This window comes from Eucyclogobius newberryi, unplaced genomic scaffold (genome assembly GCF_026437365.1).
Source record: "Eucyclogobius newberryi isolate DKJ021-1_F unplaced genomic scaffold, fEucNew1.0.hap1 SCAF_12, whole genome shotgun sequence".
Lineage (NCBI taxonomy): Eukaryota > Metazoa > Chordata > Actinopteri > Gobiiformes > Gobiidae > Eucyclogobius > Eucyclogobius newberryi.
In genome coordinates, this window is record NW_027315746.1 from 26,375,190 (window position 1) to 26,392,764 (window position 17,575).

The 17,575-nt window shown below is 38.8% G+C and overlaps 3 protein-coding genes across 5 annotated transcripts in view; 2 read left to right on the plus strand and 1 right to left on the minus strand.

Annotated features, from left to right (window-relative positions):
* LOC140356622 (uncharacterized) lies at window positions 1-2,189 on the minus strand. The gene has a single exon (XM_072441737.1). It carries the CDS (start codon window positions 2,090-2,092, stop codon window positions 1,040-1,042), a length of 1,053 nt encoding a protein of 350 aa, XP_072297838.1. The 5' UTR covers window positions 2,093-2,189; the 3' UTR covers window positions 1-1,039.
* Window positions 1,730-17,575, plus strand: part of LOC140356625 (HIG1 domain family member 1A, mitochondrial-like) — a 24,892-nt gene continuing 9,046 nt past the window's right edge. The window contains exons 1-4 of one of the 3 annotated variants that reach the window (XM_072441747.1): window positions 3,551-3,637; window positions 4,822-4,899; window positions 4,979-5,113; window positions 6,173-6,842. In XM_072441747.1, coding sequence (XP_072297848.1) covers window positions 4,827-4,899; window positions 4,979-5,113; window positions 6,173-6,237 — 273 coding nt within the window. In that variant the 5' untranslated portion in view covers window positions 3,551-3,637; window positions 4,822-4,826 and the 3' untranslated portion in view covers window positions 6,238-6,842. Of the gene's footprint in view, window positions 1,755-3,547; window positions 3,638-4,821; window positions 4,900-4,978; window positions 5,114-6,172; window positions 6,843-17,575 lie in introns of those variants that run through there. The other 2 variants (XM_072441746.1, XM_072441745.1) reach the window with 2 other exon arrangements.
* The window catches only part of ccdc13 (coiled-coil domain containing 13), a 27,560-nt gene continuing 22,703 nt past the window's right edge, over window positions 12,719-17,575 (plus strand). Inside the window, exons 1-3 of the mRNA XM_072441736.1 lie at window positions 12,719-12,884; window positions 14,919-15,064; window positions 15,133-15,275. The gene's annotated coding sequence lies outside the window, so the exon portion shown is untranslated. The remainder of the gene's footprint in view (window positions 12,885-14,918; window positions 15,065-15,132; window positions 15,276-17,575) is intronic.

Consider the following 17,575-nt stretch of genomic DNA (forward strand, 5'->3'; position numbering starts at 1 on the left):
CGATTCCAGGAGTCTGACCGGTCAACAAACTCCAACCACGGATCCATTATATTATCGGTCCTGAATTACGCCCGTTACGATTCAAAATTCAAGAAAACACTTCTGTGAGGAGGACATTGAAAGCACTGATCATCTTTTTCTCTATTGTGCTACAGTCCATTTTTTCTGGATGGAAATGCAGAGAATTGGATCAATTCTGTATTTCCATCATCATCATTTGCATTAACTAGGGATGACATAATACTTGGTATGTTAATTAAATGTAAAACAAGAGGAACTCTGTATAAATTTAATTTTATGTCTCGCTAAATTCTTTATCCACAAATGTAAAATCCTAAAGTGTGCCCCCAACTTTATTTTCTTTAAAAATGAGTTAAAATTATATGTTAAATCCTTGAAATGAATGAATGTACCAAAAGCCCAAACAATGTACTCCCATATGTGAAATCCCCTTGGACTCTCTGGACTCGAGCTGAATTTGAATTCCCTTCATTTCTAATTAACTTTGCCTTTTATGCACTTTGCTTTCTTTGGAGCACTTCTCCTGCTTTACATGCTTTATATGCACTTCTTTATGGCGCCATGTTTGCTATCTTGTTTCTCATTTGATGTAAAATAAATGGAAATAAATGAGAAAAAAAATGTATCGGGTCCAATCACAGCTGCTAATTTGTGTCACGTGTCTCTCGGATGCGGAAGACGTCTCCTCTCAAATAACTTCCGGAACATTCTGACAAAATAGATAACTTAAATCACCTCAGATTTACAAATGTTAGTGCGTCGCTTGTTGACTCTGCAGAAGTCGGCACCGTTTATCTCTTCCTCCGAGTTCTTTTCATTTGATTTCACCCCCAAACCGCCATGTTTGTTTAGACACGAACGCGTTTCTCTGATTGGTTAATCCGCCTGTCAATCACGCCCTTTGGAAATCGGAGCGGCTGGATAGGATAATGTTATTGGACTCATCTCTGACCTATCCAACAACTCTTAACATGTTTTATTGCTATTATTATTATTATTGTTTTAATACACACGACTACTACACGAGCGCTTTCAGCCGTTTGAGCCGCAGCGCCGTTCTCGCGTGACTTTTCAGATGCTTCTTCTGACTCGAGATGTCCGCAAAGTCTTTCCCGCAGATGGAGCAGCCGTACGGCCTCTCTCCCGTGTGCAGTCTCCGGTGCACGTGCAGGTTTCCCTTGTGCGCGAACGCCTTGTTGCAGGTCGGACAGCTGAAAGGCTTGTCCCCGGTGTGTATCCTCACGTGCGACTGGAGGTGAGCCCTCTGCGTAAACGTCCTCACGCAGAACGGACAGCTGAAAGGTCTCTCTCCGGTGTGAATCCTCCCGTGGACGCGCAGCTCCTGTTTGGTCTTGAACAGCTTTTCACACACGCAGCACTGGTGTTTGTTCTTGTTCGCTCCGTCCGCGGTTCCCGGCTCGGCGTCCCCGTCCCTCGCGCCGACACGGATCTTCGAGAACAGGCCCGCGGCGGGTTCAGCCCCGCTCCGGTCTCTGATCTTGAGTTGGTAGCAGTGGTCTCCATAAACCACCTCCGTCTCCTTCTCCACGTCTGACCAGCTGAATGGCGCTCCCCAGCCGTCATCGTCGCGGCCGGAGCCGTGTCCTTCGTCTTCCTCAGAGCGTGAATGTGTCTGTAAAGTGTCCTCTCCGTGGGTTTCATCGTCGTCATCACTTTGTTGAAGCAGTGAGGGTTCTTCTTCTTCTGTCTTCACGCACACGCTGGACTCTGGGGTGAGCAGCTCTTCCTCCTCCTCCTCCTCTTCTTCTTCTTCATGTGGGATGCTCAGTTCTGCAGGCTCTTCTTTAATTACTGGACGAGTCATTTCCTGATTCATACCCGTCGGGTCGGGATTCCACGTGTGGGTCTGTGCATCGGCCGCCTTGAGAAGCTTGATCCTCGGGCTCAGAACCGAGTCCAGCCGCTCTTGTTTCCTCTGGTTCTCTTCTTTGTAAAGACACAGTTCCTGCTCATACTTCGTTATCGTTCTTTCAAACAGCGCAAATATCTCGTCGGCAGCCGCGGACAGGCGCTCGTTTACCAAAGCTCTCAGTGCTTGGCCTGTAGACATGTTTTTAATGTTTTAACAACCCGTTTTTAGCATTAGCTCCGAGCTAACAACAGTAGCTCCGCGTCGGTGTTCACGATAACTTCCGGCCGCTTTACGTCACTGCGCGGCGTGAGCACGTTGAGCGCTACGTGAGAAAAGAAAACGCTAGAAATTAAATCGCCATGGCAACCTATAGTAACAAACATCTAGTAACGCGTTTCCCTCAAATAATTTTACCTTTTTTATTCGTACTACAGAACTATTATGACTATACTATTCAAGATGATACAGGGGGCAAATGACAAAGAGACTGCTCTTCTTTCTGCTTCGTATGTCACTGACTTGTATATAATATGAATGAAATAAAAATACTAAATTGTACGATTTTTAAAAATGCTTTATTGTACGAAAGTGAAAAAAATATGAAAACATATACATAATTCTATATACAAAATTATATATATGTATATAGAATTATGTAATATAATTAATAACTTAATTGATTTGATTCGTAATTGATTTTTTTATTTTTTCAACAGTTTCATGTTGTATACAATATTTTGAGGATCATTTGATTCAAAAGTTATAATATTTAGTATATTAATAGTCAATTTAACTGTAAAATTGTGTACACACTATTTTTGTTTTAGTAAATTTTAATTGTTCTTTAATGCATGCCTTATTTTATATTTTTGCTTAATTATTGTTCATTGTTGTATGTTGCACGGAATCACTATATATATCTATATCTATATCTATATCTATATCTATATCTATATATATATATATATATATATATATATATATATATATATATATATATATATATATATATATATATATATATATATATATATATATATATATATATATTTATTTATGTATTTATTTATTTATTTATCTATCGCTATTGGTCCTAGAAACAATTCTGGAATAATTATCAACAGTAATGTCCTTATGGTGTACTAACTCTGTGAATGGTAATACAAATTTAAAAAAACACCCAGTGTTTTAAGGTGACAAAATTTTCAAATTTTCATAATTCAGCGGAAAAATTTCCTGACAGAGACAAGTAAAATTCCCTGCATTATTAGAACCACAAATACCATTATATGTGAGTTTAAACCTTCACCCATATTTTATTCCTGTTTTTAAATTACTACTGTCGGAATTTTGTGTGTGTGTTACCCGGAGATCGTCAAGTTATCCCGGCGGACATCCTAAGATTTTTATAAGAGATCTTCTACTGAGAGTGTTTTTCAAACTTCCTATACGTTATTTGTTCTTTTCTTCTGTATCTATCTCTGTATCTACCTGCGTTGCATCAATGGAATTTCCCCATGTGGGACAGTAAAGGAATATCTTATCTTATTTTGTTGTTCTTACATTCACAAGATGGCCGCCGCAACTGCCATGGCAGCAGAATCAACTCTTCCATGTTTATTATACATTACAGTCAGCGCAGGGAGGGACGGGCTCACTTCCTAGAAACGGAAGGTTTCACCACTGCACTGAGCGGGACGTTGTACTTGAAATCTGTTGAATTTAAATCTTAGTCTATTCAAGGTAAGAGTTTGTTTAGCTTTTGTTTTTCATCCTTTAAGCTAATGTTAGCAATGACACAAACGACCTCAGATATTTCATGATGCGACTGTGTGACAGCCAACAGCTACGTGCAGTCTGTCAGGACATCCAAAACTAAAGGTTAAAGTTTATGGAAACTACAACTGAGCAAAGTTTTTATTATTATTATTTTTTAATTCACGTTTTCTCTGGGTTTTACTTTAGCAGTTCTGACACACCACCAGAACTTATTGTTTGCGTACATTGGGGTGGTTACAACTGAAATAGAGCATTTATAATGTTTTTCTTCCAATAGATTAGCAACATGTTAACAATATGAAGAGTTTTATTCACAGACAAAAAAGTACATGTTTTAACAATGTAATAATGCATGTCATATATGTTATAGGGCTGCAACAATTAATTAATTGTGACTGACTATAGTTGACGGTTGTAAAAAAATACATTTAAAAAAGTCATATTTTGCTTATCCTTCTCATTAACTGAACTACAGACTTTAAAGAGCTTTATAACAAAGTCAGGGGCATTATTAAATCAAAATGTAAAAAAAAAGAAAATTGTAATGTTCATCAGTTGCACATAAAGGCGCAATGGACGATTTTTCGGCGATTTGAGAACTCAGGCGAAGTGCGCATGCTCACTCCCCCGTGCGGACTGATACAACACACACGTGCGTTTGTTAGCGCAACGGAGCGCATCGCATCACTCGTCTCCCGTAGATTTCCGTCTTCTTATGAGTCAGCCCGAACTGTCTTTCTCCGTCTTCATTTTGCCCCGTACACTGAGGGAACTATATTATGATAGATCCATGCGCTTATAGACACGCAGAACCGTGCTGCTCTCATGGGGACGAGCCGCACGCAGCTGCAGGTGAGCAGTAGGTGCGTTTTATGATTGTTACGTGGCAGGACTAATCGGCAGTCCACGCCACGAGGAATTAAGACTAAAATTTGGGTCAAAAAAATCGTCCATTCAACCTTTAATTCAACTATAGTCTCCATCCAAAGGGCTTCAGTCAGTCAGCATATTTCAACCTTTAATTGGTTGAAAATATGATTTAAAACGTCTCACCATACAATAATCACGTGCCTTGAGTCAACAAATCTGAAAAAATGATCACAGATGAGTTATTGTGTATTTAAGCATTGTGTATCTTGCAATTTTAGTTAAGATGTCTTCAGACTATGAAGGGAATCAATCCAAGTTTATGCGCAAAGCCAAGGAGAACCCTTTTGTCCCCGTGGGTAAGTTTATCTAATGGTTTTACTCACTGTGGATGTTAAACTCAGCCTGAAATGTATGTGTGTTGTTTGTTTTATGAAGGGATTACTGGGTTTCTCGGCATTGTGGCATACCAGCTGTACAAGATGAAACATCGCGGCAATGTTAAGATGTCGGTCCACCTCATCCACATGCGAGTCGCTGCCCAGGGCTTTGTGGTCGGCGCTATGACGATGGGTATGTACTGTACGTCTGCTTGGTGTCACAAGTGGTGAAGTTCTATAAATACAGGTCCTCATTTACTACAGAGCTCGGGGTTGTGTCAATTTCATTTAGCTGAATGTTAAATTGTGATTTTAAGATGCTGTTGCAGTTTTCAGGTTGATTCATTGCACTTTTGTTTATTTTTGATTAATTCTTTTCATGCTGGTGGACATTTTCGCACATTTTACCAATAAGAAAGTCAAGATTATTCGGTTGATGTGTAATTGTTATGATTTAGGTCAGACTATATTCGGCTGACTTTTGGACATTATTCTATTCATAACTTAAATGTGTTTTGTATTTTTTTGTTTAACACAGCGTATCAATAATTCAATAATTAACAAATAGATTAACAGGACATACTATAATCAGGAGGTTCCGCCCGGTGTCCAGAAGACTACAACTGAATCTTTTTGATGGAACATTCCTGGAAGAATGAAGGATTATACCAATTTGTGAATCAAAGTAACCTAAGGATTTCACTGTTTTTATTATAGTGGCAACATTCATGAATAATTTGTAAAAAAAAAGTTTGTTCTCACAATAATAAAATTTGACATTGTGAAATCTCTAGTTGCCGATAACGGAAATTATTTCATGTTTGATTCTTGTTTCTATTGCCTGGACTATTTCGAGCCTTAAAAACAAAAACATTATTGGAAAAATACGTACACCGTCTTATCCTCTTTTAGCAGAGGAGCAGTTCATGACAAAGTTCCTATTTCTGCTGATTTGAGTCTGTATAACTAAAAACGGTTGGACTCAATCCCATACCTCTACTTATGCCCCATTAGCCCCATTAGCCCAATATTCGCAACCTTGGCATTTTCAACAACTGCAGACACAGGCGAAAATAAAATTGGCAGAAACACTGAATGACTAATTGCTTTGTAGTTTTTGTCCTTTGCTGCGTTGAGGAATGTTTGGGACAAGAGTAAAATCATGATGTTTTCCCCTTCATAAATTGGACTACAACATGACATTGCATCAGTACTATTAAAAAAAATATTTATTTATTTTTTTTCTCTGCAGGTGTTATATACTCCATGTACCGGGACTACATTGCACATCCCAGTGAGGACAAGAAGGACAAGTGAAAGTGCTACTACTTATTAAATATATACATTTTATATAGGACTTTAAATTGTATTTATGTACACATCCCTCCAATAATATTACCCCACTTGACAAAAATTGAAGACTGTAAGCGTAAGTTTTTTTTTTTAATGTGCAATTTTTTCGTATAGTCTATTTAATGTATAGTCTATGTAACACACTGATGGATTTTTAATACATTGTCACATTGCATAAGTTTATTCCACTATTTAAATTCTATCAGATATGATAACCTTTATTTGTCCCACAATGGGAAATTCCAGTGTTGCAACACAGATTAGGTACAAAACAGATTAGACACAGAAGTATAATAATAAAAAATATTACTTATATAAAAACACTCTTATAAAAAACTCTTACGCTCTCAATAAAAATAACACTCTTATTTACAGATATGTTATGAACAGAAAATATTTAAGGCCCTTGTCACACCTTGTGCAAACATTTTTAAAGAACACAAGACACAGAATGTATCTTCTGTACATTTTTAATGTATTTTTGCCTTTTAAGATGAGTGTTTCCTTCTCTACCAAATGTGGCCAATGTTGTGTTTTATCTTTTCTAATCTCGCTGTCGTGAAATACATTCTAAACAAAAATGTCTGTGGTTAAAATGTGTTATTCTCCACTCTCACCCATTGGCCTTCCCAGCCATTTTGAAAGTCAATACTTATCAACTCTTCCCTGCACAAGCCGACTACACCAACAAAAGCCCCACCACCCATCCAACCTCGCCTTTCACCTGGTATCTCCCATAGCTAGGATGCACTGGGTCTCAGCGTTGCCGGGACTTATTGTCATATTAAAAATCAAACCAACCCGGGGCCCTATGTAAAAAGAGCCCCCCCTAGTGCTATTTCTGTAGTCACATCATCACACAGATGGAAAAACAAAATGCGAGTCAGTCCCAATCTGAGAAATGTGATTCATATTCCCTGTGAAAAGATAAAGCCCAGTCCCTCTGAAACTAGTCTGAAACTTGCTGTGCTAAATGTCAGATCCTTATGTAACAAATCACTCTTAATTAATAATTAGGCCCGAGCGCCACAAGCTGGCGAGAGGCCTATTAATCTCGTAAGGCCGTGCGAAGCACGGCTGCGAAAGTGCGCACGTAGTGCGCACGAAATCGAGCGCGAAGCGCTCGCCCACTTCCAAACACTCACTAACGCACTCCTCCACTCATGCACGCCCCGTGCATACTAATTAGTTGTAGGAAAATGGAACATTACCGTTGTAAACGGGCGAAGCCCGTGCAAAAGTTCGCACTAAACGAGCACTAAACGAGCACTTTACATTGTCATCCCCATATAAAGCACTCATTTGCGCTAAGTAGCTCACGAATACGTTCCCCATCTCTTGCATGTTCCGTGCATATAAGCATGTAATGCAAAAATTGAACATTATTACTGTATAGAGGGCCAAAAACACAAAGTGGGCGGAGCCCACTCAAAATTATCGAAAGTACCCGTCAGTGACCAGGGACCCACACCATGAGGTAGGAAAGCGCGAGCGCTTTCCGAAAATGTATAGTTTATGATATTTGAAAAATGGGAAACATTGTTTTCGCATCGGAATATTATTCTTTCTTTCTTTCTTTCTTTCTTTCTTCTTCTTCTCGGGACCAACCCCCCTATTTTTCACCCAGTGAACATTGACGAAAAGTCACAAAAATTTGCACACCTCTAAAAATCGTGCCTCTCTACATTCTGGCTATTTCCCTTTTCTAAAATAAAAAAAATTGGCGCGTCAGCGCCACCAAATGTACCAAAAATGCATTGAGAGATGGGAAATGACCCAAAAAAAATCTGATCGTAGAATCATGAAATTTGGCGCAGAGGTAGATGGTGACAAGAGAAGTAAAAAATATTATTACGGCAACGCCGTCCCCCGAACCAAATGTCGGCCATATTGCTTCAAAAATGGCTAAACATGACTTCGGAGTTTTTCCAAACGTCGTACTTTTACGAACTCCTCCCAGGGCGTTGGCCCTAAAAAGCTGAAATTTGGTGAAAATGCTACTGAGGAGTGGGACATCAAAAGTTATCCAAATTACATTGATACCTCTCACGGTCTCTGTGCGGCGAAGCCGCAAACTGTAACTAAAATTTCAGAAATCTCCCATATTTAAAATTTCTGCCGTTTGCGCAGATAAAGTCCGAATTGCGTCAAATTAGAATCAGTTGTTAAACTCTTTGCCCTAAACCTACTTGAAGTGAAATAAATTCATTTGGCGCCACAGCGCCCCCTACAGATTTTATATGGAGGTTAAATGTTTAGTTTTGCGAAATTATATGAAATTTGACACACAACTCAATTTTAGCATCCCCATCAAAAAAGTCAATGAGACCCATGTCATAATTGTTATGGCGTTGCCGTAACGATGACCGAAACCTCCCATGTTATTCCAATGGGGCCAGAACATGTTTACACTTTAGACTTTCACAAACTCCTCCCAGGGCGTCAGCCCTATTAACCTGAAATTTGGTGAGACTCATCTTCAGGACCATCAAAAGTTATCCACATTTTCATTCAAAGAGTCACGGTGTCTGTGCGGCAAAGCCGCACATTTTGCCAAGAATTCAAAATAAAATTGCTTTTTGATGGTAAAACAAAGGGGAGAACATGTGACAGCGTCACAGATTCAGCAGTAGGCGTGATAAAAGGACAATTGGGGCGCGTTAGCGCCCCCTCCTTTTGCGGCGTGGCGGCGGTGTGGCGGCGGCGTGGCGAGGGCCGATCATTGCCGCTTGCGGCTATATTTTTATTTCTTCTCATAATCTTGATTTTATGTTTTTAACTGAAACATGGCTTGACAAAAACACAGGAACTGTAGTTCCGATAGAATCTGCTCCACCTAACTTTAAGTTTGAATCTGAAACACGAGAAAACAAAAAAGGGGGTGGAGTCTGTGCTGTCTTTAGAGATGAAATAATTACCCGCAGGTTGTCTTTTGGGGTGTTTTCATCATTTGAGTATGTATCCTTTAAAATGGAGCTAAAACGGTCTCCATCCATTCTCTTCATTGTTTTATACAAGCCTCCCCAGCACTGCCAAAGTTTTATTGATGATTTTACTGAGATGCTTTCAGTCGTATGCACAGACTTTGATGGTTTGGTCATTACAGGTGATTTCAATGTGCATGTTGATAATATTTGTGACAGAAAAGCTAAAGAGCTTGATGCCGTCCTTGAAACCTTCAGTCTTACTCAGCATGTGAGAGGCCCCACCCACAGCAAAGGACACACTCTAGATCTCATAATTACAAAGGGGGTAAATATTTCAAATGTTAATGTGATCGATGTTGCTCTGTCTGATCATTTCTGTGTCTTCTTTGACCTGTCTGTTTCTCCCAAACCTCCGGTTGGTCCTGCAGTTGTTCAGAGGAGACACATAAGTGATGGCACAGGTGCACTGTTTATGGAGATGATACACTTTGAAAATGTCTCATGTTCTAATGTAAATGATTTGTTGAACTCTGTTACATCTCGTGTTTTGAATGTTCTGGACACCATCGCCCCTTTGAAGGCTAAAATGGTTAAAAATAAGCAGAAGGCGCCATGGAGAAATGATGATTCGGTCAGGGCACAGAAAAGGGAGTGCCACCAGGCCGAACGGAAATGGCGCATCACTGGCACTGCCCTAAACTGGTTAAGGTCCTACCTGGAAGTACTTTGTTGAAATTGGTAGCTGTGTCTCAGACCACATGACCCTGACCTGTGGAGTGCCCCAAGGGTCAGTCCTGGGTCCCCTTCTGTTCAACCTCTACATACTGCCGTTAGGTCAGTTGATACGCAGTGAAAATGTGTCCTATCACAATTATGCAGACGACACTCAGATCTATGTTTCCCTGTCGGCAGGTGAATATGGACCAGTGGATTCACTCTGTCACTGCATCCAACAGATCAGTTTGTGGATGCAAAACAACTTTCTCCAACTGAACTCAGACAAGACTGAAATCATCGTCTTTGGCCACAGAAACAAAGAGAAAGTGTTAGCGGTCACCTCCAGAGTCTCGCTCTAAAACCTACAAACCAAGTTCGAAATCTGGGGGTAATAATGGACTCAGACTTGAACTTTAATAGCCACGTCAAATCAATAACATCAGCAGCTTTTTACCATCTAAAAAACATCGCCAAAATAAAATTAAAAAAAAAAAAAAATATATATATATATATATATATATATATATATATATATATATATATATATATATATATATATATATATATAAACAGATTTAGAGAGACTTATCCATGCGTTTGTCTCCAGTAGATTAGACTACTGTACCGGCCGCTCCCTGGCCTGTCCAAACGAGCTGTAAAACAGCTGCAGTACATCCAGAACGCTGCTGCTCGGGTCCTGACTAGAACCAGGAAGTACCATCACATTAATCCTGTTCTCAGGTCTCTGCACTGGCTCCTGTGGCTCAGAGAAGAGACTTTAAAGCAGCTCTGCTTGTGTACAAGTCTCTCCATGGCCTAGCACCAAAGTACATCTTGGATATGTTAGTGCCATATGAACCATCTCGGACTCTGAGGACCTCAGGGACCGGCCTCCTGCTGGTGCCCAGAGTCAGGACAAAACATGGGGAATCTGCGTTTCAGTTTTATGCAGCTAAAATCTGGAACAGTCTTCCTGAAGATGTGAGACAGGCTTCTACTCTGACAATGTTCAAATCTAAGCTAAAAACAGTTTTGTTTAGCTGCGCATATGACTGAAAGGATTTTTTCTTTGCACTCTTCTTTTTTGTTTATGATTTTATTAGTTTAGAAAATCTGTTGGATTGGCAATTTTTAATTTAGTTAATTTTATTGTATTCGGTAATTTCTTTGTGATTTTAATGCATTTTTCCTGCTGTGTGAAGCACTTTGAATTGCCTTGTGTATGTATATATATATATATATATATATGTATATATATATATGTATATATATATATATATATGTATGTATATATATATATATATATGTATATATATATATATATATATATATATATATATGTATATATATATGTATATATATATATATATATATATATATATATATATATATATATATGTATATATATATATATATATATATATGTGATGTGCTCTACAAATAAACTTGCCTTGCCTTATTATTATAATTTAGTCTGTAGTAAAGATAATCAATCTTCAATCATTCATCATTTTAATTTTTATCCAAGAATACTGGTTGAAAATAATAATTTTCTACCTCCAGTTTATTGTGGAGAGTTGAGCTGACGCACCACCTCTGCTGTAAAACGTGGCTTTAAAATCATCTTTTGGCCCACCTTATCCCAAAGAGGAAGAAAAACAGATGCATAAACAAGGAAGGCACAAGTCTGGTAACACTACGGGACCAAAACAAGCCCACGACCCACGGCCCCATCGTAAAACAGTCCACATTGCAAGCTAACAAGGCTAACATGGCTAGCAAACCTGAGGTGGAGAACCGCCAGAGAAACAGGCTCCCGCCGGCCCAGGTAAAGATTCTCACCACTTCTTTGAATCAGAAGGGGGAGAGAATATATTAGTTATTGCTTAAGATGTCCGAAATAACCTAAAATTTACTTGAGCTCAAGCTGCAGTTGACAGAGGAACAAAGTTTTTAATATGATTTCATGTATTATTGTTTTTAAATGTTTATTTTACAAATGTATGGAAAACAGTTATGCTAATGTAATAAGCTAGTAACAGTAATCATACGGACAAAATGGTAATTATCTTTATTTTTCCTTGCCTAGCTCTTACGTTGGTTGAATGACACAGAATGGAAGTAATAAAAAAATATTTAACCATCAGTTCTGACTTTCTCAATTCAACTGGACGCTACAGTTCTCTTTTTGAACTTGCTCTGCTCTTGACCATGTGACATAAAGCGGCTGCATAAAAAATGCATGAGCATTCGATTCCTTTCCGCTTTGATCTCATGGGCTTTGAGAATGAAACAAATGCAGTGGTACGAGTCAGCAAAGTCAGCAACATAACAACAATAAAGTCTAGACGTAGAACTACAGCAGGTGGTAATGTATCCTACCGCCATAAAACACCAAAGAAGAAGAAGAAAGTCGAAAGAATAACGAAGATGGCAGTAAATGCATCTTTGCAGTTGGCTACCATCCGCCATTAAAAGCAACAACGACAACAATAAAGGGGCAGAAAGCAGTCTAGACGGTTTAGCGTAAAACACATACTTTGAAGACACAACTGCAGTAGGTGGTGGTAAATGCACCTTTTCAGTCGACTGTCAATCGCCATTAAAAGTAACACAACAACAAGAAATCAGTCTGTGTGACAGTTGTGGACCCGCGGTTTTAAAAATGATCCACAGTGACTCAAGTACGTCTTTTCCTTGAAACTCCATATTTACAGCACTGAAGCACCAATTCTGCTCTGTCCCGTGTATACTTTTTTAATCTCCCAAGTGGGGCTTGCTGAGAAGCTCTGGAATGGATGACCACAGTGTCCTCACTGAACTGCAGCGCCAGTTTGATGTCCTGCGGAAGCAACAGGAGAAGAAACAACTGGACCGGAAGAAAAAGGAAGTGCAGGACCCGCTTGGAAAAACAGAAGACTTGGAACTATCCAAACAATGCATTCTGAATGACACTGCAGAGAGAAGGTATGTTCTGTGTTTTATAACAGAGTTACAGCAATTGTACAGTGTATCATGGCTGATATTGAATTGGAGAAGACTGGATGAATTACAAACAGGTTGGTTTAGTTTATTTTTATGGACTTCCTCATTCAACCTCTGTCTGGACAACCTGCAGTGGAGTGCCCAGGGCCCCATGTTCACATCTTGAGCCAGGATCTTGGTCAGGACAAACTGTTGTGGGTTCTCCAGGTGTTGTTGCTTGGCTTGTGCCCCAACCAAACACGTGTCTTAAAAACGCCCCCTTTGATAATAGTTACAAGGAATGGGACATAATAATAAGACCAGCTTGGGTGCATGATAATTAGAGCTGGGTTGAAATAATCGATTTTCCGATTTTTAATCGATTCGCATATTAATGACCGATTATAGTTTCGTACGTCCAAAGATCTATAAAAAAAAATAAATAAATAATAATAATAATAATTTAAATTTTTTAAATTAAAATTATTTTCTACATTTCCCTCAGTGAACTTCAATCTACCTTCAAGAAAGAATTCAGGACTCCTGGATTATCTTTCTTGAAGGTAGATTGACCCTTCGCCTTTTCATCAGTCTTCCATCAGTAACTACCAATACTTGTAAGATTTGCTGTTTAATATTGATATAATACTAGTTTTAATATGTTGATTCTCTACACAGTCATGAAGTGAAGGAAACGGTTCAAATACATTTTTCATTTTTAATAACATTAACAAATCGAAATCGTATCGAATAGGAAATCAGATCGAAATTGGAGCGAATTGGATGGGATCTGAGAAATCGGAAAAAATCGATTTTGAAACGTAAAAATTTGAATCGAATAAATTCTTGAAATTTGAATCGAAACCCAGCTCTAATGATAATACGGGATTTTGACATAATTTAAACTAAATTAATTCTCTCTCTCTCTTTATGTCATTTTGGAACCTCTTTTTGGATCAATAACTTCTTTAGAGGTGTAAATCACCAGCACTAAAACATTTTTTGTCCAATGGGCTCTGTGCCTAACTGTGCCCGGCTAACTCAGTGTTAGCGCCACTACTTCCTGTCCAATTCAATCTCTATGTCATGCTAAAATTAACAAATATGTGGAAGCAACAAAAAGCTCAACAATGACGGTCCATAGCTTGGTTCTGGAATATATTTTCCATTCATTCCAAAACAAATGAATATTCAATGTTTGAAGCTTGCTCTGGGCTAATCAGCTCTGTGGTGAGTAAAGAGCATAAGGCCAATCATAAAAAAACAAAAAGAACTCAAGTTATTAGAACGTTTTGAAGAATTTTAAGATGCGAGCGCGACTGTTTAGCTCCACATGTTAAAGACTTTGCAAAGGTTCTGAATACTTCACCAGCGCACAATTAATATATCTTAAAGGCGGTATGGACGATTTTTCGGTGATTTGAGAACGCAGGCGAAGTGCGCATGCGCACTCCCCCGTGCGGACTGATACAACACACACATGCTTTTGTTTATTAGCACAACGGAGCGCATCGCTCGTCTCCCGTAGATTTCTGTCCACTTCTGCGTCAGCTCGAACTGTCTTTCTCCGTCTTCATTTTGCCCCGTACACTGAGGGAACTATATTATGATAGATCCATGCGCTTAGGCACGCAGAAACGTGGGGACGAGCCTGACGCGGCTGCAGGTGAGCGATAGGTGCGTTTTATGATTGATACGTGGCAGGACAAACAATCACGTAATCTTTACTATCATTTGCAATTAATTTATTTTTTATATGTTGTCTTTTAATAATGTTATAATTAGCTGTGAGTTAACTAGCCAATGTGCCATCATAAACAGAGCCCATTAAAATGTAAACACATGTTTTAGCTTATGTGGAAAATAAATGATTATTATTTCTACATTGATCTAAAACTGGTTTTGTCAAGACCAAATAAAGCAGCATTTACAGGTTCAGAAAGCAGCTTAATTTTCTGGATTACTATTAAGTCAGCTCAACACAAACTAGTTACAACATCTGGGCTTGTTTCTCACTATTACTCCTCTTTACCGCAGACTAAAGAATGAAAACGAGATTTTACATGACCAACTACGCTCCCTGAAAGATGAGAACGGAAAACTGTTGAAACTGGTGAGCGAAAAGGATTCTGAAATCAAACACATCCAGAAGAAGAGAGATGAGGAGAGGCTGGCATTCACTGGTGAGGCCCTGGAAAGTGTTTAACCCTGGAAGCAGGCGTTTGAGTGGAACTGAACACTGTTTGTTTAGGCACATCGGGCCTGGCAGGGGATGTAGCTGCGGCCAAGATCGTGGAGCTGTCCAGGAAAAACAGGGAGCTGACGGCTGAAATTGAGCGTGAGAGGATCAAATCCAAACAGAAGAGTAATACTATCAAAGAACTGGAGAAAGAGGTAACTGCATTTGATATTAAAAATGGCAAAACTTGGGTTGAAAAGTAAAGTAAATTATTTGGGTCTTTTAGGCAAATGACTAAACAAATCAACATCATTCACCTAATTTAAATTCATTTTTTTAATGACATGGTTGTGGATTAAAAAGAAAACAGCAATTTTGTATTAACAGTTTTCTCTTTTACAGTTGCAGAATGCTTCGATTAATCCTGGAAACAATCATTCAAAGTCAAAGTCTGTTAAGGATTCAGAGGTAATTTATCAATCATTTTATCAAAATAACAGGAAGTGCATATGTTGGATTTAACAAATAAAATATATACACAGTATACATATGTGCAACAAATCAAAGTAAAATAGTTTGACAAATAGTTTGAGTTAAATAGGGCAGGTATAACCTTTTTAAAACTGCATGTTAGTTGTAAATGCAATGAAATGATTGGTTTTCACACATCCTAGCCCCGCCCACATCAGGATTCTTTGGAAAACAGTCACACTGGAATGGTTCAAATGTACCCACCCCATCTGTGCCCACCCCACAGATGGGGGTGGGCACAGACTTGACTGACTTCAATAATACACGTGAGCCTCAAATAGAGGGGCCTCCATCGAAATATTGTTTTTACTGTACATGTAAATCTATCAGTCTTTGCTTTAAAAATGAGAATATCCATTATTTCAGTATTTACAGCAATAACACAGACAAGGTAAGCAAGCAAGTCAACATTTTGTCAACAAGTTTTTTCTTTTATTCTAAACCTGTCAAATATTTACTTCCTTGTGTGGTCCCTTTAAAGCTGAGTCCAAACTACATTTTCTGACGTCATCATGCCATTCTGTAGCTGATGTTTCATTGAAATTAGGCTAAATTACTATTGTTTAAGATGATTTTGAGAAAACAATGACATTGCATTTCTTTCTTTAAATCCCCCTAAAATAAACCAATGGAAAATGTCTGGAACGTTAGCTACATTTAAACTGTCAATGCTGCCACTGAATCACTGCTATTTGTGTTTTATTTGGAATAGTGGAGCAGTGTTGGAGCGGTGTATAAAATGTTTTTAAGCCCAGTTTCTCACATCCCCCTCAAACTAGTGGGAGGTCCCATACGGTGAGAGGTTACCCAGTGAGATAAGCCCACTGTTTAAAAGGGAAAAAAACTGTTCATATATGTATGACAAATATTATACTACATTTGACCTGAAAAAAAAAAAACATTTTAGATCAAAATCAACATCTGTTACACCTACCCAATATGTGGACAGGTGTAACAGGTTTAAAACTGGTCATCTGGTTCGTCCAATAATAGCATTGTCCATATCAAATAAATACATAAATAAATAATATTGGCAATGCCCAAGTACAACTGCATCCTAGAGGTAAGAATCTGGATATGCTCCTGTTTAAAACATTTCTGTAGGTCAAATGTAGTATATTTTTTCATGTTTGTTTCATATGAGTGGGAGGGCCCAACCAAGATACACTTGTTCAATTAAATAATAATAATGCATTATATTTTTATAGCGCTTTTCTTGACACTCGCGGACAGTTCACATTGCATTTATTCACTCCACACTTGGTACAATTGTAGCCACAGCTGCTTCGGGGCAGACTGAATTTGCAAGGCTGCCAATCTGCGCAATCCGACCACCATCAACCATTCACTCACACAGCAGATTCATACAAGGCAACATTTCCTCCAGCGCCCCCCTCTGGCACCTGCTGTTCCAACACTCTGTCCTGTCCTGCTTTGCTTCAAATCTCATGGGATTGGATAGTGGGAAGCAGAAAAAATATAAAAATGTAACCAAAAATAAAAACATTTTAGACATCTGCCACTTGAGTGTGCAATGCATTTTTTTATTTTTGAAATCGCTGTTCCTATTATAAATAGTCACAATTTTTTCTCTGATATTTTCAGGAGCTGGAAAGCCCTTTGGTGAAATCTCTTCAGGACAAACTGGCCGCTGCCCTTCTCAAAGTGTCTGAATATCGCAACCAGGTCCAGGCTGTCAAACAGGAGCTGAAAAAAGCCCAGAAAGTACAGCATGGAGCCTAATATCTGAGTGAATAGTGAATCACACATCAGTGGCTCATGTGCCATTCTTGTTTGTAGGTTTTGTGCCGTGAGGTCGGAGAGGGAGTCAACTTGCAGCAATTACTCAGCTGTCCCGGGAACTTCAGGGGCCGGGCGCAGCAGATCATGACTCTACAGATGAGGGTAATGTTTAGTAACGCATGGGAAGACAATGCAGGAAAAGTGCAGACATCTAAACTGGGAAAACATTTGATTCTATTGA